This window comes from Stegostoma tigrinum, chromosome 29 (assembly GCF_030684315.1).
Source record: "Stegostoma tigrinum isolate sSteTig4 chromosome 29, sSteTig4.hap1, whole genome shotgun sequence".
Lineage (NCBI taxonomy): Eukaryota > Metazoa > Chordata > Chondrichthyes > Orectolobiformes > Stegostomatidae > Stegostoma > Stegostoma tigrinum.
In genome coordinates this window covers 39,067,966-39,088,890 of record NC_081382.1, presented here as the reverse complement: position 1 = coordinate 39,088,890, position 20,925 = coordinate 39,067,966, and the positions used below count along the sequence as shown (strand labels likewise).

Genomic DNA, 20,925 nt, shown 5'->3' with positions numbered 1-20,925 from the left:
ATGGGATTGTCAGTATAAACATATTTTCAAAGTGGCAGCAGAGTAGCAGGACAAGGTGCAGGCTCATCAGCCCAAGCAACTAGAGCTTGTCTACTCCGTTCACTTTATTTCCTATGTTTTGTTTTAATGTTTCCATTTATAATGGTATCTTACCTTCTTTTACTGACTTCAGCAGAAGGCATCTTTTCCTGGCCCAGCAACTAGGTGGGTTCCAACGGCCCAGAATACCAGTAAAGGCCTGATGCCTGCCTGGTGAGTGGCCTCCTGATGTGGCGGTGTTGTCCGGGACAGGGGTCTCTGACTGGAGTATCATTCTTGCCCTGTCAAGGGGGTCTTCTTCGGCAGCTTCCAGGTATTCCTGCAGCCCGGCGTCATTGTCTAGTCCCAGTGCAGATGTCTCATCTTCGGAGTTGGCTTCCGGGCCTTTCAGCGTCTCAGCGTGGGGGATCCTGTCTCGGTGCGGAAACCTTGGCATGGTGAGGTGGTCTCAGCCCAGATCTGTGTGGCATTTTTGGCCTGGTTTTCCAGTGTGCCCCAAACTCAGGAGTCATCAAACTGAACTCTGATGAACTTTACATTTCTTCTTGTTTATGATTTCTGTTATTAACTTATGCACCACAGTATGGCAACTTTTGTTTCACTTTTTTGTAAAAATGCACATGACAATAAATTGCTATTCTGTTGTACAAGCACGAATTAACGGAGTAACCTCTGCAACATCAATTCATGCTAAAATATAGCATCCGTAATGCCCAAACTATTGGTGAGAGCATTCTTCTTTTCCTGAGTTTTGCAAGCTGCTACCAGTTAGTGAGCACTGGGATGGTGATGTAGTCACGTATATGACTGGCTATAAGCGACAGCTGTGTGCATCCGAAGCCACATCACGTAGAGGATTCGTCGTCTCTGTGATAATGGATATTAATAAATCATTTTCGAATGACTCTGGCACCGGTTTGAGAAAGTTGACCTGACATTTGTTACTGAAGGAAGAGAAGCTATCATTTCTGTTTTCTGTCTGGGGAAGAGGCCCTGAGACAAACGTACCAGAACCACTTCTCTGATTTCATCATTTTAAACTTTTTTTTAAGCAGTAGGGACTGTTAGCCATGTGCAGTCTGAAAGATTGACTTCGCTCCAGTTGACAGGAGCTGCACACCAAAAAAAAGGAGTAACAGGTATGATGCTCATTGAACTGGGACACTGAAAGAAATTACTTCAAGCTTCAAAATCCTTGCAGTCATAGTGTTTCAAAATGTTTGTGATTCACTTTAAGTTTGGCTTGGAGCTCTGCCTTAGTCTGTGCCTTAAGATCTGGAATCCCTTTCTTCTTTAGGACTTATCTTTAAAATTTACAACTTTGACCAAGCTTTTGGTCACCTGTTCAAAATGTACTTCTCCTTTGGTTCAGTGTCAGTTTTCGTCTAAACCTGTCCCAGTGAAGCACCTTGTGATTTGTTTGTTAAATAGCAACTGATTCAAGTGATATAGTTAGCTTTAAGGTTTAAATATGGCATGTATGTCGCGATGCCCAGAGTCCAGATACTGAAATATGCTTAATGCTTACCTACCAAGACACGGTGGACAGCACTCCCAGGACAAGGTGTAGCATCACTCAGATGAGAAGCGAAACTAAGTCCATCTTGCTCACTCAGTTGGGACAAAGCCAATTGTGTGACTGCTGTTTTAAAGAAAGAATTAAGGGGAAGTTCTCCCAGTATTTAACTATGAATAATTGCTTCCAAAATCATCTGTAATTACATGAGTTCAAATCCTTGAACTGCCTCCTCAACACTACTGTGCAGGTAACTACACCGTGTGGACTGCAGCAGTTCAAGGAGGTTCACCACTACCTTCGCAAGGGGTATTTTGGGATGGATGGTAAATGTGGGTCTAGCCAGTGATGTCTGTCTGCATACTGTGAATGAATATGCAAACAAAGCAATTGGGAGTAGTATCCTCCATCCAATGTGCCATTGCTGTAGTCGATCAACTGAGCACAACACATCACAGGTGGAAGCGAGATGAATCTCCAGCTAAGATAACAAAGTGTGAAGCTGGATGAACACAGCAGACCAAGCAGCATCTCAGGAGCACAAAAGCTGACGTTTCGGGCCTAGACCCCTCTTCAGAGAGGGGGATGGTGAGAGGGTTCTGAAATAAATAGGGAGAGAGGGGGAGGCGGACTGAAAATGGATAGAGGAGAAGGTAGGTGGGGAGGGGATAGGTCAGTCTGGGGAGGACGGACAGGTCAAGGGGGCAAGATGAGGTTAGTAGGTGGGAAATGGAGGTGCGGCTTGTGGTGGGAGGAGGGGATAGGTGAGAGGAAGAACAGATTAGGGAGGCGGGGGTGAGCTGGGCTGGTTTTGGGATGCAGTGGGGGAGGGGGAGATTTTAAAGCTTGTGAAGTCCACATTGATACCATTGGGCTGCAGGGTTCCTAAGCGGAATATGAGTTGCTATTCCTGCAACCTTCGGGTGGCATCATTGTGGCACTGCAGGAGGCCCACGATGGACATGTCGTCTAAGGAATGGGAGGGGGAGTTAAAATGGCTCACGACTGGGAGGTGCAGTTGTTTATTGCGAACCGAGCGGAGGTGTTCTGCAAAGCGGTCCCCAAGCCTCCGCTTGGTTTCCCCAATGTAGAGGAGGCCACACCAGGTACAGTGGATACAGTATACTACATTGGCAGATGTGCAGGTGAACATCTGCTTAATATGGAAATTCATTTTGGGGCCTGGGATAGGGGTGAGGGAGGAGGTGTGGGGGCAGGGGAAGGTGCTGGGTGTGGTGGGCTTGAAGGGGAGTGTGGAGCGGACAAGGGAGTCATGGAGAGAGTGGTCTCTCTGGAAGGCAGTCAAGGGTGGGGATGGAAAAATGTCTTGGGTGGTGATGTCGGATTGTAGATGGCGGAAGCGTCGGAGGATGATGCGTTGTATCTGGAGGTTGGTGAGGTGGTATGTGAGGACAAGGGGAAATTCTCTTAGGGCGGTTATTGTGGAGGTGGGGTGAGAGAGATGTGTTGCAGGAAATGCAGGAGATACGGTCAAGGGCGTTCTTGACCACTGCGGGGTGGGGAGGGGGGGTTGTGGTCCTTGAAGAACGCGGCCATCTGGGATGTGCAGGAGTGGAATGCCTCATCCTGGGAGCAGATGCGGCAGAAGCGAAGGAATTGGGAATATGGGATGGAATTTTTGCAGGGGGGTGGCTGGGAGGAGGTATATTCTAGGTAGTTGTGGGAGTTGGTGGGCTAGAAATGGACATCAGTTTCTAGCTGGTTGCCTGAGATGGAGACAGAGAGGTCCAGGAAGGTGAGGGATGTGTGAATCTCCAGCTAATCTTGCTGATGTTGTTTGAGGAAGGAGTGTTGCTGTGAGAACTCTGAGGCATCATCATGGAATCATTCACCAATATACAGCAGATGGGTCAACATCTCCTGAGCCGAGTTCCACAACGTAATTTGCCAACCTGTAAAATCAGTAATTATATTCTTGAGTATTCATCTGTAAGAGCCTCACCAGAGGGGAAAATCCTGTGCAGTAGGTACACAGTACAGGAACAATATTAAGTCAAGACTGTGCTGCTTTATCATTTCTAAACATCAGGTTAATTTTAAAAATGCAAAGTTTGAATCGTTAGATGTCTTCCCCTGTTCGTAAGACTAGGAAACTAGCATGGTTCAATATTGCTCAATCCACAGAGGGGAAAGAACAATTTGACTTTTGTAAACAAAGTTGTTGTGTCTCATACTAGCAGCTGAGATGGTGAAAGAAGCACTTGTTGAGGCTAGAGAAAGTGAAGGGTCCATTTTTGTCTACAGGGGAGGTTTACATTTTAAAACATTTCTCCCCTTGTGTGGACAAAGTGAGTGTTGATCTCTTTTCCCCTCCCCCTCATGCTTATTGCACCATTCCATGTGAAGTCGAACCACAAAGCCCAAGTGAGTGACAAGTATCAGTAAATTATTCAAGGAAAGGCAGCAGAATGCTCAAAACTGTTTCCCCACAGAGTTGAACAATCTGAGTGATCATAGGGCGAGGAGGTACAGATGGGCAGCTGTCTGGTGCCTTTTGGAATCGAATCCCAGAGAAGTCAGGGGCGAGGAGAAATGAGGACTCGTGCTCAGTGGCTTTCTTTTGTGAGCTGGTGGCGTCTGAGGCTTTTACAGCCCTTAAGTGGTGGAGAGCAGACTTCTTGAACTGTCCTTATATAAGCACATGAGCAGTGCTGTTAGGGCAGGACTCTAGATTTTCAAGTCAGGGTGGTGTGTAGCTTGGAGGGGATCTTGCAGGTGGTGACGATAGTATGGGGCAGTGACTGAACTGACTTGGGTGCGTGGTCAGTATTTTGGTAACTTGTCTCATTAAATAGGCAGGTGGTTTAGTCTGTGCTTTAGCTTTGCACAAAGTGAGCCATTGAGTACCTGAGTACAAAGAGACAGTGTGAGCTGGATTCGGATTCAAAGTATTCACAAACTTGCAGCACTGTGGTGTGGCCAAGGTACAGGAACCTTATGCATGGTGATTTAGTGTGAAGTCACAGTACATTGGAAGGCTGTTTTGAAGTTGCTGTCCAGTTAGAATCCTAAAATCCCTACAGTGTAGAAGCTGGCGATTCAGCCCATCAAGTGCACACTCCCCTTCCAAAGAGCATCTTATCCAGATCTACCCCCATGCCATGGCAGCCTGCTTTTCTCATGGCTAATCCACCCAACTACAGGTCCCTAAATACTAGGGGCATTTTAGCATGGCCAATCCACCTAACCTGTGCATCTTTGAACTGTGGGAGGAAGCTGGAGCACCTGGAGGAAACCCATGCAGACACGGGCAGAATATGCAAACCCTGCACTGTCACCAGAGGGTAGAATTGAACCTGAGTCCCTGGCGTTGCGAGGCAGCAGTGCTAACCGCTGATCCACCGTGCTGCCCTAGTTAGGGCCCATTACATTGTAGCTTATCTTCACTTCACGTTTCTGTTCAATTCCCATTTGGAAGTTACTGTTCAATCTGTTTGCACCAACCTTTTCAAGCAGTGCATTCCAGAACATCATAACTCATTTACATTTAAAAAAAAATTCTGCTCATCAGCTGTCAATTATTTTAAAGTATTATTTTAACTTTGGTTACTGACTGTCTTGTATGGAAGCTGTTTCTTTATTCCTAAAACCTTTTTTATGATTTTGAACACTGCCCTCCCTATAACCTCCTCAGCACCAAAAAGAGATCTCGATACTCAACACATAAAATACAATCCCTAATCACTAGTACGATTTTAGCAAACTGCTTCTGCACCCTCTACAATCCTGCTTAACGTGGGGCCCTGAAATGGTCCTAGAGCTGAAACCTAACCAGTGCTTTTATAAAAAGATTTTAGCATTATTTCTTTGCTGTGGTATTTGTTTTGATCAATCTCAGGAGCATGTGGATCTCCTTATTAGCCTTGTTAGATTGTTCTGCCACTTGCAAAGATTTGTGTATGTATAAACCTCCATGTCTTTCAGTTCTTGCTTCTCATTAAAGTTCTGAGCACTGAAGAAAAATAAGGTGTATTTACAAGAAAATGTTTTTAAATGTAAATGTTCAGTAAAATCAATTTAAAATTGGATTTTGCAGTGGAACATACCATTAATATACCTGCTTTACTACACAATTTCTCTGCTCTGCTCCCATCTTCCTTTCCTAGGAACTGTCTTGAGATTAATTATTGCAGCCTTGATTTCATGTTAGATTCTGAGGCAAGTTCTGCTCTTGGCTTCACTGAGACAGCCTATTTTTGCCTCCATAATGTTGGCCATTGCTGACACCACCTCAACTCTTCTGAATTTTTAAATTCATGCTTTAGCTACTTCTGTTCCAATGTACTCCTGACTTGTCTTTACATTCTGCACTCCATAAACTTGAGGTCACCCAAAACTTTGCTACCCTTGTTACAGCTCACAGCAAGCCCTATTCTTTGGCCTTTGCTCACTGGCCTACATTGGCTCCCTGTCAGGCAACATCTTGATTTTAAGAACTTTCATCCCTATTTTCTAATCTCCTCCCTGTCTCTAATTACTGCAGCCCAACAGTCTTCCAGATATTTGTTCTCTTATAATTCTGGCCTCTTATGAATTGTGAGTCCTTCATCATTGGCAATGCCTTCAGTTGGCTAGGCCCCAATCTCTGGCTTTCCTTCCTATTATCTCTACCTCACTTTTCTCCTTCAAACCTGCTCCTTTGACCAAGCCTTTAGTCATCTGTCCAAATGTTTCCCTAAGCAGTATGTTGTCAAATTTTCTTTCACAATGATCCTCTAAAGTGCCAGGGGATTTTATTTAAATAATGTCTTTATTGCGTTAGATATTCTCTCTGGCAAACCTCAGTTCTTGATGCAGTCTAATGCACTTTCCAACCTCCCTACACACAATGTCAATAAACTCATAGAGGAGGCAGGCAGGTGGTTGCTATCTGTTAGCATGAATCCGAATAGTTACTTGTTTGTTCATTATCCTGTGCCGCCTCTTGATTACTCTGTCTTTGAGGTTCTTTGAAACTGAACAATCTTAACACTTTTTGAGAAATAAGCAATAACCCAGCAGATCATTTTGGATGGGCCCAGCTGAGCCCAAGCACATCAGACATAGATCAAGCGTAGCCAGTGTTCTCCAATGCGATGATTGACATGTTGGATGATTGCTAGGTTTTTTTATATGTGATGCATATTTTTTGGTAAGATCTATTTTTGTGAATGAATGAGTCTGGCTGGATTTGTCAAGTGATTTCATGATTGATCTGCATTACTTGGCAAATATTTGCATGGCAAAATTGGTAGTTTGAGTTGCTGAACAGCCATCAGCTGTACCAATGGATTCACTGTTTTCTGATGATGATAGGCAACATAGCATTTTGCTGTGTTTAACTGCATTAAATCCGTAATGCTGTTATGGAACTTTTATTGCTCCCCTGTTCCCTTCACTATTAATTCCATACATCCTCGACCACACCAGCCTCTGGTCACCTTCAGGTGAGGAAGGAGTAGGCACTGCCAGTTGGTGCAAAGAGGATCCAGCCCTACCATTTTGCTCATCTCAACTGCACTTAGGCACGCAGCAAGAGGTGAGGAGTGGCATGGTGGCTCACTGGTTAGCACTGCTGCCTCACAGCGTCAGGGACCTGGGTTCAATTCCACCCTTGGGCAACTGTGTCCTCCAGATGCTCCGGTTTCCTCCCACAATCCAGAGATGTGCGGTGTAGGTGGATTGGTCATGCTAAATTGCCCATTGTGTCTAGGGATGTTCAGATTAGGTGGGTTAGATATGGGAAATGCAGAGGTGCGAGAAAGGGTCTGGGTGGAACGTTCTTTGAGGGGCACTGTGGACTTGTTGGGCCCAATGACTTGTTTCCACACTGTGTAGGTTTCTGTGATTCAGTGAGATTATGCCTTACTCGGGGTGGGTGGGTGGGTGGGTGGGGGTTCCCTCTACCCACAAGCAACTAGGACAGAAACCATTCATAGAATCCCTACAGTGTGGAGGTAGGTCACTCGGCTCATCAAGTCCATACCAACCTTCGCAGCATCCCTGCCACCCAGCATTTCATGTGGCTAATGCACCTAACCTGCACATTCCTGGACACTGAGCAATTTAGCATGGCCAGTCCACCTAACTTGCACAGTTTTGGATTGTGGGAGGATACCAACACACTCTGGGAGAATGTCTGTGTGGAGTTTGCACACTTGCCTGAGGGTAGAATGAACCTCTGGCACTTTGAGGTAGCAATGTTAACCAGTGAGCCACTGTATCAATCAGAAAGGCATAATTTTTGCAGTCAACTGAATCTGATATTGGAATGGTAGGACATACTATGAAATTGTTATCTCAATACTCCCTCCAATCACCATATTTTAGGATTGTTTTCCTATACTGGATGGTCTCTGGGGTCTAGTTTTGTATTAAGAAAGCAATTTGATATGGTCTTTGTGATATTTGGTTTCCTTTTGATTTTGCTGTTGTACAGTTTATTTTAAATGCAGAATTATCAGAACAAAAATAATGCAATGATTTTTAATTTTATGTTTGCATTTTATAGTGAGATTCAAAATAAACTTAGCAAAATGGTGATACATTCATTCAATATTGCAGAAATTGCTTTGCATTCTGTACACATTTGAGAGATTATGTCACTGGAAAAGAAAAACAGCTGTAGTTTACAATCCAGCATGTGCAAGTATCCCAGTGATGTTTGTAATGCGCTTGTTTCAGTTGACTGCAGGAATGGAGTCTCTACGTCATTCAAATATGTTACCTGATCAAAGACAATCTCTTCTTCTCTGGTTCCCAGGACAGTGATCTCCAGGTTACAGTTATTCAAATCACCCTGTTCTGACACCTCCCAGGGCAGGTGGCCTTCCTAACCCAAAGATAAGGGCACTACCACCGTGCCACAAACCATACTCTTGCTTCTTGTGTTTGGTTTTCTCTTCTAGTAAGCTAACCACTTCCCGCAGCTTTTGAATCAACTTTCGGTCTGGAACTGAAGTTGGCTATTGGCCAGAACTGAGAGACATAATCGTGAGGCATAGAAGATGGCCATTTGGCCCCACAGGCCTGTACTGGCTCTTTCAACTTATTCAAGAAACTACTTCCTTTGTGTGCGCTTCCACCACCCTTGCAGGCACAATACTTTACAGGGACACACTGGGAAGAAATAAAACATGCCACTGTCACCATATGACTCCATACCATTGAGAGTTGTGCTCTCTTTTTAGAGTCCTCTTTATAAAGAGGCTGAGGGGTGACCTTTAAAGAAGTTTATAAAATCATTAGGGGCAGAGACAAGGTCTTTTCCCTTGGGTAGGGGAGTCCAATACTACAGGACATAGGTTTAAGGTGAGAGGGGAAAGCTATAAAAGGGACCCAAGGGCAAGTTATTCCACACAGAGGATGGTGCGTGGATGGAATGACCCGCCAGAGGATGTGGTGGAGGCTGGTACAATTACAACATTTTAGGAGACATCTCGATGAGTATATGGGTAAGAAGGGTTTAGAGGGATATAGGCCAAATGGGATTTGAGTTATTTAGGATATCTAGTCAGCATGGACTAGTTGAACCGAAGGTTCTGTTTCCATGCTGCACATTTGTATGACTCGGTGTAGGAAATATGATAGCCAATTTATGTTCAGCAAGTTTCCACTTACAGCAGTATGAGTAAAAAGCAAAATACTTGTTAATTTGTGATGTTGATTGAAAGAGAATTCTAGGCCACGCTATTAGTGAGGACTCTGTGCTGCAGGGTGTATTGCATGCACATCTGAAGGGGCAGATGGGGCCTTAGTTTAATGTTCAATCCAAAAGGCACTGTTACAATCCTCAGTCATTTCTTTGAAAATATTTGTAGGTAAGTGGAAGTATGGGAAAGGAATGCTTGTGATTTCAAGGCCAAAGACTAATTTGACTTCCTGGGAACATCTGCCAACGTATGATTGAGCTAACAATCCAAGGACCAACAGAACCCATGACCAGTGATACAGAATTTTGAAGGTGGACAATCGCTCTTGTTAGCATGTTTTCGATGACTTGTTTAGTAGTGCACTGAATTTTGTGGTGTTCAAAGCTTTATAAATACATACCATTCTATACGTACAGTTTGTTCACAAGGTGTGGTGCTCAGGGAAGAGGGAGAGAAAATGAACGATGATTAGTAATACTGGATGTAGTCACCTAGAAGTTGGTACGCAGTTTGTATTTTTATTATAACCTTGTGTAAAATTTAATACATTGCAGTCCACTTGACTTGCATCTCTTAGGTAAAATGAGGCTCTTATTTACAGAAAGGTTTGAATTTTTTTTTAAAACACTTTTTAAAATCAAAGCATTATGTACTGGCAGTGTTTGAAAAAAATAATGTACTGAACAGGGTTTTAATGTTTGAATTATTACAAGGGACAGCATAAAATACACCTTGGAACTGCAGCTCGATGTCAAAGTCTACATGAGCATTTCTAAAAAAAATTTACACCATAAAATAACTGAATTTTTTTAAGCTAGCGAAAATAACTAACTTTTTTTTGTACTTCTTTTGATCTACTGTTGTCACAGTAGTGAGTAGGGCACCACTTTATTTATATGCATAGAAAACACAAACATTACAAACGCTGCAAAAGGAAATTCTGTACCAGAGGTTATTTATGTCTCTCTCTCTCACAATATTCAAAAATAATGATTAGTACAGAAGCACGTTATATCAGCAGACTAGACACATACACACATCTTCCTCCCACCTGTACACACATTCTGCAGAAATAACTGAAACAATAAAAAGCTGAAGGATAAGAACTCACATTTACGTAGCATCCTTTGTGATTAGATGATGGACCAATTGTTAAAATAGAGACTGATGGACTTTTAACAAAAGCTATTAAAGGATGTGGGACAAAAGGTAGGTACGTGGAATAAGGCTGCAGATTGACTATGAGTATGCAAACAGACATGAAGGGATAAATGGACAGATCCTTTTTGTTCCTAATCTGTTCTAATGTTAGTTGGGGGGGGGGTTATATGTCAGTCAGAACTTACCTGCTTTTTTCGGAATAGTGCAGTGGCACCTGATTTGGTGGGTGGCGTGGGGGGAAATACTTAGTTTGGGACTCCCCAGGATGTAGCCTTGTTTTACTGGCTTGATTTTATAAAGCTACTTTTAAAAAGTTAATTATACAAAGCACCTGGATTATAAATAGTGACTTGGAAACTTTATTTCAATGGAACCATTTAAAGAATCACACTAAATGCAGAGTCCCTTACAGTTTAAACAGCTTATGACTAACACTGACAATGTGCCATTGTCAGGTGTAGCAGAGAACGTGAAGTTGAAGCCACAATATCATCAGCCATGACTGTATTTATAGAAGGATGATGGAGCAGGCTTTGGACAAATGACCTTTTTCTGTTTCTAGTTTGTTTCTTTGTATAAGATGTAGGGAACTGATGATGAAGCAGGAAGATGCGGTCTTTCAAACAAAAGCAAAATTTAGGTTTGGAAGAAAGGAGTTGGAAAATTGAAACCATGAGCATATGTAATTGTACAGGCTGTATATTCCACCATTTCTCTCAATTTAGGTTCTGTTATTAGAAAATTGCAGGGAGTCACCATGTTTAAAGAGCTTACAAATAATTTAGGACTGCTTTAGAGTAGTTCCCTTGTGGTTCTTATTTACACTTTTTAAAAAAAGGTTTGTGGAAAGATAGAAGAATGATCATTAAACAATAAATGGCAAACATTACATTTCAAGTTTTAGTTATGTTTAAGTTGTACACATTGTGAAATGCAGCCTCTTTGTATTAAGCTGCTTAGTCCAGTATTTCAGGTGTCGTCAGCCTGTATTCTTTGAAATAGTTCTTTTTACAACAGCAGAGGAAGGAATTCCATATGAAATTGTTTAGCAGTTGCATCCCAGCATCCTACTGCAGAAACTGAAGTTTCATTTCTATTAGTACCCCATTGTTATTTATTCCTCGCCTGATCAAGTGTGGAAATCTTCAATTAACTTAATGTCCCTTTTGATTTAAGCATGCGACCCTCTGCAGTACCATTAATGAACAAGCACCTCCTGTTTCTGAATGAAATTGGCTACGCATTCAGATTTCTCCAGTTAAAACTTCTGTGGTGCTGTCCACATCCTTTTAAGATTGATCCATGTGAAATATGGCTGCATCAGCCTGTATAATGAAATACATAATCTGCATTTTGGCCTTTTGCAAACAGCAGGAAGTAGTGCGAGATAGCACTCAAAATCCAGGAAATAAGAAGGGCCGTACTCATCCCCAAAAATTTCCAAATGGTTTGATCTTAAGATTCTTTGGAATTTTAAATTCTTTATTTTTTAATTTAAACCTCCCCAAAGAAACTAATGGCAACCAGACTCATTCAATAAGATAGTAAACAACATATTCACCTAAGATTGCACTGTGGATCATCAAAGGAAATTATTCTCCAAGTGTCTCTAGTGTTTCTGTATATACGCCTGTGATCTTAGATTTGTCTGTACTACGTGTGTTATGAGTGACTTGTATATGTGGTATCAGTATGTGACTTCAGATTATTTTTTATAGTACCAGCTGTTTTACATTCATTCAATACCATTACTTTAAACAATAACCAAACACTGTGCTTGTGTCGCTCTATCTCCTGTAGGTATGATTTTTGTACGACTTGGGAAAAAATGCTCCTATTTTGGTGTGTTGGGTGTGAGGAGTATTAGTTCAAAGAGAAGCAAATCACCTCCTTGGCAACTCTTTCGAAGCTGCATCGTGGTCTCTCGAGGGGTCATTCGGGCAGCTTTCAGCCTCAGTTGCTGCTCAGTGTTAGCAGGCACACAGATCTGCACAATTAGTCCGGCTTGTTTACAAGTCTATTGGCGAAGCAATGCTCAGCTGGAACTTGGTCTGGTCTGTTCCAGACCTTCACGGTTCGAAGGAAGGTCGACACGCTGCTCATCCATGCGCTTGGCTTGCACTCGCTGGATTAGGCTAAAGAAGTCCTCATCAGGGACAGTGGGTCCTCTTGGCCCTGGGCTGGGAGGGGCACATCTCTGATCGTCTATCCTGGATGACTGCGAGATAGGAGAAAAACCTGATAATCCTGCAGTCGAGAGTGAGGGGTGTGTTGGATCACTTTAACTGAATGGGAGTGTAGACAGATGGGGAAAGCTTATGACTATTTTCTTTGAAGGTTGAGGAGATTTTATAAAGCTACTCAAAATTCATGAGGGAACCTGGTCAGAGTAAGCCGGGGGAAATTATTCCCACCAGTGGAAGGAATCAAGGTTGAGAGGGCATAGATTTAAAGTAACTGGGCAGAAGCAACAACGGAGCTTAGCAGCAACCTTTTGAGGAGTGAGTAGTTAAGATCTGGACTGTAGAGAAGGTAGTAATCTAATTCCTTCTTGAATGAACCTATCTGAAAAGAAAGATCCTGTACACTCATGGGGACAAGGCAGAGGAGTGGCAGGAAGTGCATTGTTTGTTCGGAGACTTAATGAGATACAAGGGGCTGAATGGCCCACTTCTACATTACCTCTACAGTGATTCTGAGTAAAGTCAGGATTTGATTGAGATTGTAAGTGGGGGAAATGTGATCAAATCAACAAGGATAGGGAAAGTCTCGAGGAAAAGGTTGAGAGGGAGAAGACTATAGGAACAGGAATGGGCCAGGCTGCTAATATATAGCAAAAAGAGCAGTGGTCCAAACATGGATTCCTATGGACTGCCACTCCTTCATTTTACTATTGTGCTCTGATTTATGCTCCTCAACTAATTTCATTTAATTTTACTGTCATTACCTGTCAAGCCCTGGTCATTTTAATATATTCAAGCATTTCAGCACACTATTGGTAAAATGTGGGTTTTGCTTTGAGAGAGACATATTCCTCGCAGCACTTACCTGACATTTCATTAACATGTTGAAAAATTCATCTCCGGGTTCCTGAGGATCTCCATCAGGTCGCAGATGTCCCATCACCATCTGGCTGTTGTTATGCGTGATCCTCAGTCCAGGCAAGTTGCCCACGCTGGCTCGCTGATCGTCTAACCTGCGGCTCTGAGAACTGGCTATCAAGTCAAAAAATTCCTCTGTCTGTGGGGATGCAATCAGTGAAGCCTGAGCTGCAACACAGAGGGTGGAGAAAAATAAAATCAGCAGCAAAACAGCAACTGCCTGTAAAGTACAACAACTTTGGTTAATCAGGGTTGGTGCTATTCTCTGAATGAAAAACAGCCCGGATATTTTTCAATGCCACTTCTTGGAGAAGACGCTAAACCAAGGCATTGTTTTCTCAGTTGGATGTAAAAGATTCAATTACAGCAATCAAGGAAGAGAAGGGGAAATGTCCCTGCAGTCCCAGCCAATACTTCCCTTTCAAACAACACCACTAAAAACAGATTATCTCATGATTATCGTGCTGCCATTTGTGTGATGTCCCCAATCCTGGCAGGAGGGGAGGCCCTCCTTCACCTTTTGTTTGTTTGTCTGTGATTTTGTAATACCACATCTAACTTCTGACAATCACATACCAGCTAATTTCATGATTACTTCAACTGCATGGATCAGCAATTTAAATTTTACCACTGGCTTATACCAGAAACGTAGCCACAAACTCAAAGATTTGGTTGCATCTTGCTGAAGGAAGGAGCAAAGATTAAGACAGCTGGACGCGCAAGATCACGCTCCCATTAATTCTGCATCTCACAGTCTTTGTTTCGCTCACAATGTGAACAGTGGGCTTTTCTCAGTGCCCGTCTGGTTGGTCAGAATGTGCATGTTGAAGATTCTACGCGGATATTGCGCAGACGCTCAGACTTCAACCGTCTCATTCTATTTCAATTGAAAAGTAGCCAGTGTGCTGAATTTCTTTTCTTTTTCCTCATGGAAAATAATTCCAATTCTGATTAGAACCTCTCAGTGACCACTCGCAAAACAGGATGTGAAAAATAAGCTGCTAGATATGGTCAAACATGGGGTGGGGAAGGGAGAAAACTGAACACAACTTCAAATTGGAATAAACAACAAGCCAGTCCAAATGGCAGCCACTGTCCATTGTAAAAACCCATCCGCTTCACTAACATCCTTCGGGGAAGGAAATCTACTGTCCTTACCTGGACATGTGACTACAGACACAGGGATGCAGTTAACTTTTAACTAACCTCTGTGCAATGAGGAATGGGCTACAAAAACTTGCCTTGCTGGTGACGCTCACATCCGACTAACGAATAATATAAAAAATTAAAAAGATATTTCCCAGACCATGTGCAGTTCTTTCTTTGCCTTGCTATATACTCACATATTCTGTCCCGCAGGGGAGACACAGGGGGTGATGTACTCCCTGCCGTGCCATTTTGACGTTCTTCAAATGTACAACGCTGATCATCCATACGATTACTTTGGAAACGGCTCAGTAGATCAAAGAAGCATTCTTCATCTGAAGTATCTCTGTTTACTTTCTACGCAAATTTAAATTAAAAAGCTTGATCAACACCTATTTAATAAAGTGTAAAATACCTAATAAATCTCTGAATGTAAAAGAAATAACAGAATATGAAGATTAGTTAGCCAATTAAATCTGAACTGAATGAAGATCTTAACTATTTATACAATATCTCACCCCTGGCTAGTCAGTGGAACAGCTGCTCTCTTTGCAGTTTGGGTCTCCTTATCAAATTGCAGATGTACTAGTTCTGTGGGCTCACAAGACCCATTCCTGGAATGAGCAAATTCTTCATTGAGGACATGATTGAGTACAGTTCTTGGTGTTTAGGAGAATTTGGGATGATCTAATTGAAAAATGTTTTAAAAAGTCTTGAGCCACATATGCTGAGATGATATTTTGTCCGGCTGGAGACACTATAACAAGTGGTCACTGACTCAGAATACGAGGGTGAACCTTACTGAAACATACGGTATGTAAGGGAACTTGGCAGGATAGGTGAGGAGAGGTTGTTTCCCTTTGTGGGAATATTTAGGACCAGACGGCATAATCTCGGAGTAAGAGGCTGCACAGTTAGAGCAGACATGGTGAGGAATTTCTTCTCTTAGAGGGTCATGAATCTTGGAATTCATTAAGAGTTTTAAGTAGTGAAGTAAATTAAAGGCTGAAGGAAACAGATTTTTAATAAGGTAAAGCAATCAAGGGTAGTAGAGAAAAGCAGAAAATTTGAGTTAAGAATTAACAGATCAGGCATAATCTCATTGAATGGTGGAGCAGTTGCAATGGGCTGAATAGCTCACTTCAGCTCCTAGGTCTGATGATCTAATATGGGGTCAGCTATTTACAAATAAGAAACCAGTTGTTATGAACGTTTGGAATTGACTACCAGACAGCCTTCTGGCAACTGAGTAAACTGACCCTGTGAACTGAAATGTTACATTGCAGTGGCATTATGGTAATATCACTGGGCTAGTAATCCAGAAACCCAGGCTTTTGCTCGAGGGACATGGGTTTGAATTCCTACCATAGCAAAGACTGAACTCAATAAAACTCTGTAATTGAAAGGCTAGTCTGACTGTGCCTCTGTAGCAATTATAGATTGTCATAAAAACTAATTTAATTCACTAATGTCCTTCGGTCAAGGAAATCTGCTATCTTTACCTGGCATACATGTGACTCCAGACTCACAGCAATGCGACTAACTTTTAAATGCCCTTCGGCGATAAATGCCTGCCCATCTGACAATACCCACATTTCATGAACAAATTTAAAAAAAGCTGGAGATGGTAGGGTAATAGCAGTCATCCATTTCCTCTACCAAATCATTAAATAATGTAAAGAGTTTGAGCGGGCTGAAAATACTGGTTATTTGAATTCTTTTTCAGCATACAATGTAGCAGACACATCAGTCAGCCTGGCAACTTGCAGATTTGAAAGAAAGAACTGGCACTTTTCAAAAGTGGCTTTTGCAATCTGTGTTTTGCAGCCAATTAGGTTCTTTTTAAAGTGTAGCAATTACAAAAAACCTGTAGCCAGATTTTGCCCAATACTATCCTATGAACAGCAGAATGAACAGATCATTTCTTGTAGTGTTGTTGATAGAAGGAAATAGATATTGGCCCAGGACACAGGTGAACTTTGCTGCTGATTTACAGCAGGATCTCTTACATTTTTTTTGCTGTCGAGGGGAGGGTGGAGCCTCAGTTTGATTTCTTATCCCACAATAAATGTGTTATTGTATGGAAGTGGTGTCTTGAGCATTAGAAACAACCTAATAAAAACTGGAGTAGCTGCAATAATTAAGTTGCAAATTTTGAAGAAGGGTCCCGACCCAAAACGTCAAGCTTTCCTGCTTCTCTGATGCTGCTTGGCCTGTGGTGTTCATCCAGCTTCACACCTTGTTATCTCAGATTCTCATGCATCGGCAGTGCCTATCTCTGCAAATTTTGTGCTTGCTTCAAACACAACAGCCATTTAAAATGTCCAGTGATTTGACATTGCACTCGTGTACAGATGGTGTGCACTTAACTGCAGAGAGCTGACAGAGCAGGAGTAGCACTTTCCTGAAAAAAAATCAATACTTTTTACAGGCAGACCTCATTATACCCTGTCTGCATCATACGTCAGTTAGTCAGCTCAGTAACAAATGCTCCCAGCTACAATTCAACACGGACACTCATTAAACACATGGAAACAACACAGAATCTAATAGTAAAGATGAAAGAATAATACTGTGCCAAAAGTGACCACTTGACCAATCTAAGGATATTGGTGCCTGAAAGGAATGGAATGAAGGTTTATTAGATTGATGCTTGGCGAAATGAGAACATATTAAAGAGAGATTGAGCAAAATTACTAGTGGTGTACAGCAAGGATGTGTTTTGGGGCCACTGCTGTTTGTCATTTTTATAAATGACCTGGATGAGGGCGTAGAAGGACGGGTTAGTAAATTTGCAGATGACACTAAAGTCGGTGGAGTTGTGGATAGTGCAGAAGGATGTTGCAGGTTACAGGTTACAGAGGGACATAGATAAGCTGCAGAGATGGGCTGAGAGGTGGCTAATGGAGTTTAATGCGGAAAAGCATGAGGTGATTCACTTTCGAAGGAGGAACAAGAAGACAGAATACTGAACTAATGGCAATTTTCTTGGTAGTGTGGATGAGCAGAGAGATCTTGGTGTCCATGTGCATAGATCCCTGAAAGTTGCCACCCAGGTTGACAGGGTTGTTATGAAGGCATACTGTGTTAGGTTTTATTGGTAGACAGACTGAGTTTCGGAACCATGAAGTCATGTTACAGCTGTACAAAACTCTGGTGCGGCCGCACTTGGAGTATTGTGTACAGTTCCGGTTGCCGCATTACAGAAAGGATGTGGAAGCATTGGAAAGGGTGCAGAGGCGATATACCAGGATGTTGCCTGGTATGGAGGGAAGGTCTTATGAGGAAAGGCTGAGGGACTTGAGGCTGTTTTAAGAGGTGACCTATTAGAGACATACAAGATGATCAGAGGATTAGATAGGATGGACAATGAGAGCCTTTTTCCTCTAATGGAGAAGGCTAGCATGAGGGGGTATAGCTTTAAATTGAGGGACGATAGACATAAGACAGATACCAGAGGTAGGTTCTTTACTCAGAGAGTAGCAAGGGCGCAGAATCCCCCACCTGCAACAGTAGAAGGCTCACCAACTTTAGGGGCATTTAAATGGTCATTGGATAAACATATGAATAATAATGGAATAGTGTAGGTTGGGATTCAGTTTAGTTTCACAGGTCGGCACAACATCGAGGGCCGAAGGGCCTGTACTGCACTGTAGTGTTCTATCTTCAAAAACGGATCTAAACTGTCTGGGGTTTAGAGGAATTTTTAAAAATATTCATTTAAGTGATGCGGGTGTCATTGCATTTATTGCCCATGTATAATTGCCCTCAAGGTGGTGATGAGCTGTCATCTTGAACTGCTGCAACTCCTGTGGTGTAGGGACACCCACAGTGCTAGAAGGATAGAGTTCCAGGGTTTTGTCCCAGTGACAGGAATGGATGAGTGACTTTTTTGTACTTAGAATGACTAGTTTAATTCAGTTTCTGGTGCATGATATTGATAGTCTTTTTAAAATTTGTTCATGGGATGAAACCATCACCAGTTAGACCAACATTTATTGCCCATCCCTAATTGCCTAGAGGGCAGTTAAGAGTCAAGCCCAATGCTGTGGGCCTGGAGTCACATGTAGGCCAGACCACGTAAGAATGGCAGTTTCCTTCCTTAAAGGGCAGATGGGATTTTCTGACAATCGTCAATAGACTCTTTATTCCAGATTTTTTTCATTAAATTCAAATTCCACCGTCTGCCTTGGCAGGATTCGAACCCGGATCCCTGGAACATTACCTAGGCCTCTGAATTAACGGTCCAGCGATAATACCACAAGGGCCATCTCCCTTCCCTTGATTCAGTGATGATAACGCTATTAATTCTTCTGGTGGTTAAATATTCTCTCGTTGGAGATGGTCATTCATGTTACACAAGTGCCAGGCAGTGTTGCTTGCTACTTGTCTGGTTATAGCTTGATATTGTCCATGTCTTGCTGCATTTGAACATGGGTTGCTTCAGTACCTGAGTCATGGCAAATGATGCTGAACATTGATGGTTTCACAGTGAACATTTCCACTTCCAACCTTATGAGGGAGGATCATTAATAAAGCAGATGAAGATGGTTGGGCTTTTTGAAACAGGTCAGATTATGAGTAAGGCGTGCAGATTTGACAGTGTAGATATTGAGAAAATGTTTCCCCTGGCTTGGAGAAGCTGATCAACTATAATCTTACTGAATGAGAGAGCATACTTAAGATACCTGAATGGTACCAGGATCTGCCAGTTTAGATTTTCTACTGCTTTTGTAGTAAAGGCAACAAGCTCCAACTTACGTGCAAGTTTTGGCTTTCAGTGGCAAACATCAAACATGGAAAAGCAGGCCAATATAGATAAAAACAAATTATCTGGTCATTCTTTCATGACCATTTATGTGAGCTTGCTCAGTGTGGTGGCGGCCCTGTTTCTGCCAATACAACAATAGCTACACTTCAAGCATGCTTCATTGGTTGCAAAGCACTTCAGAACATCCCGAGGTTACAAAAGATGCAACAAAAATTCTTTATTACATAGTAGTCTTGATTTGCCACGCAATAACTGAAACAATTTCACTGAATCCCTACAGTGTAGGAGCAGGCCATTCAGCCCATCAAGTTTACACCAACCCATGAACAGCATTCTACGCAGACCCAACCTTATCCCTGTAACTCTGTCTCCCATAGCTAATCCACTTAGACACTATGGGCAACTTCGTATCGCCAATCTACTTAACCTGCACATTTTTGGGCTGTGGGAGGAAACCGGAGCACCCGGAGGAAACCCATGCAGACATGGGGAGAATATGCAAACTCCATACAGACCGTGGCCTGAGGATGAAATAAAACCAGGGTCCTTGGCACAGTGAGGCAGTAGTGGCCAACCACCGAGCCACTGTGCCACTCTGTTTCCTTTACAACTTTCAAATGTAGCTGCTTACATACTCTTTATTGAAATTAAGGTATGTACATTTTTGACTCTTCTGCTGTGGCTCAGCAGGTAGCGTACTGATCTCTGGAATACAAGGTTGTGGACTCGAGCAATGAAGCTCAAAATTTAAGTCTGACATTCCAGTGCTGAACTATTAGAGTTGTAGTTTAGCTGGGACACTAAACTGAGTACCCTTCTGCCCTGAGGTGGATGCCAGAAGGTTTCAGGGCACCCTTTCAAAGAGGTGGTGTCCAGGTCAATATCAGTCCGTCAATAAACATCATGGTAACAGATCATGTTGCTTTTTGTGGGAACTTTCTGTTCACAAGCTGGCTGTCACTTATGTTACAATGGTGATTATGCTGCAAAGTAATCTATTGGCTGCAAAGTGCCTTGGGTTTTGCAGCAGTTAAGACAGATGCTACAGAAATGTGCCTTTTCTTCCCACTGAGTAATGGGAAGTGTGAAACGTATCTCTGAAAATGGAATAAGGTTCTTCAAGAGCACATCCTTAAATTAGAATGAGGCCACTTGGATGTAAAACTGTTTGGAGCATTTTCACCCAAAGGAATGGAACACGCTCTTCCCAAAGATTCGAGATCACTCGGAACTTCAACATTTTTTTCTGCAGACATTTGTTCGGTTACTTGTCTCGCACTGCCACACCCCACCCCCATTTCAGATTTTTTTTTAAATTAAAAAGGAAGCTTCTGGGTTGGATGAAGGATCCACAGGGAGTGTTCTACTAAGACTGCTCCTAACTGTGCATTACACATAAGTGGTAGTGAATTTGGCTTATATAAGGGTGAAGGCACATTATCTGCCTGACAACAGCTTTAAAAATATTTAATGGCATTTTCTTTGTTTATTTGCCATCGCATGGCTTTTGTGGTTTATAGTTTAATAGGATATCATGTA

General features: G+C 42.4%; 2 protein-coding genes across 23 annotated transcripts in view; one reads left to right on the top strand and one right to left on the bottom strand.

Moving 5' to 3' along the window:
• LOC125465559 (uncharacterized) overlaps positions 1–20,925 on the top strand; it is a 120,816-nt gene that overhangs the window by 26,557 nt on the left and 73,334 nt on the right. For 2 of the 8 annotated variants that reach the window (XM_048559219.2, XM_048559216.2), the window contains one exon: positions 173–696. The exons of 5 other annotated variants lie outside the window; for them this stretch is intronic. The gene's annotated coding sequence lies outside the window, so the exon portion shown is untranslated. Of the gene's footprint in view, positions 1–172; positions 697–20,925 lie in introns of those variants that run through there. One more of the 8 variants, XM_048559221.2, reaches the window with a different exon arrangement.
• The window catches only part of gpsm1b (G protein signaling modulator 1b), a 233,111-nt gene continuing 221,887 nt past the window's right edge, over positions 9,702–20,925 (bottom strand). For all 15 annotated transcript variants that reach the window (XM_048559204.2, XM_048559205.2, XM_048559206.2 and 12 more), the window contains 3 exons: positions 14,813–14,972; positions 13,417–13,637; positions 9,702–12,586 (listed from right to left, as the gene is read on the bottom strand). In XM_048559204.2, coding sequence (XP_048415161.1) covers positions 12,404–12,586; positions 13,417–13,637; positions 14,813–14,972 — 564 coding nt within the window. In that variant the 3' untranslated portion in view covers positions 9,702–12,403. The remainder of the gene's footprint in view (positions 12,587–13,416; positions 13,638–14,812; positions 14,973–20,925) is intronic.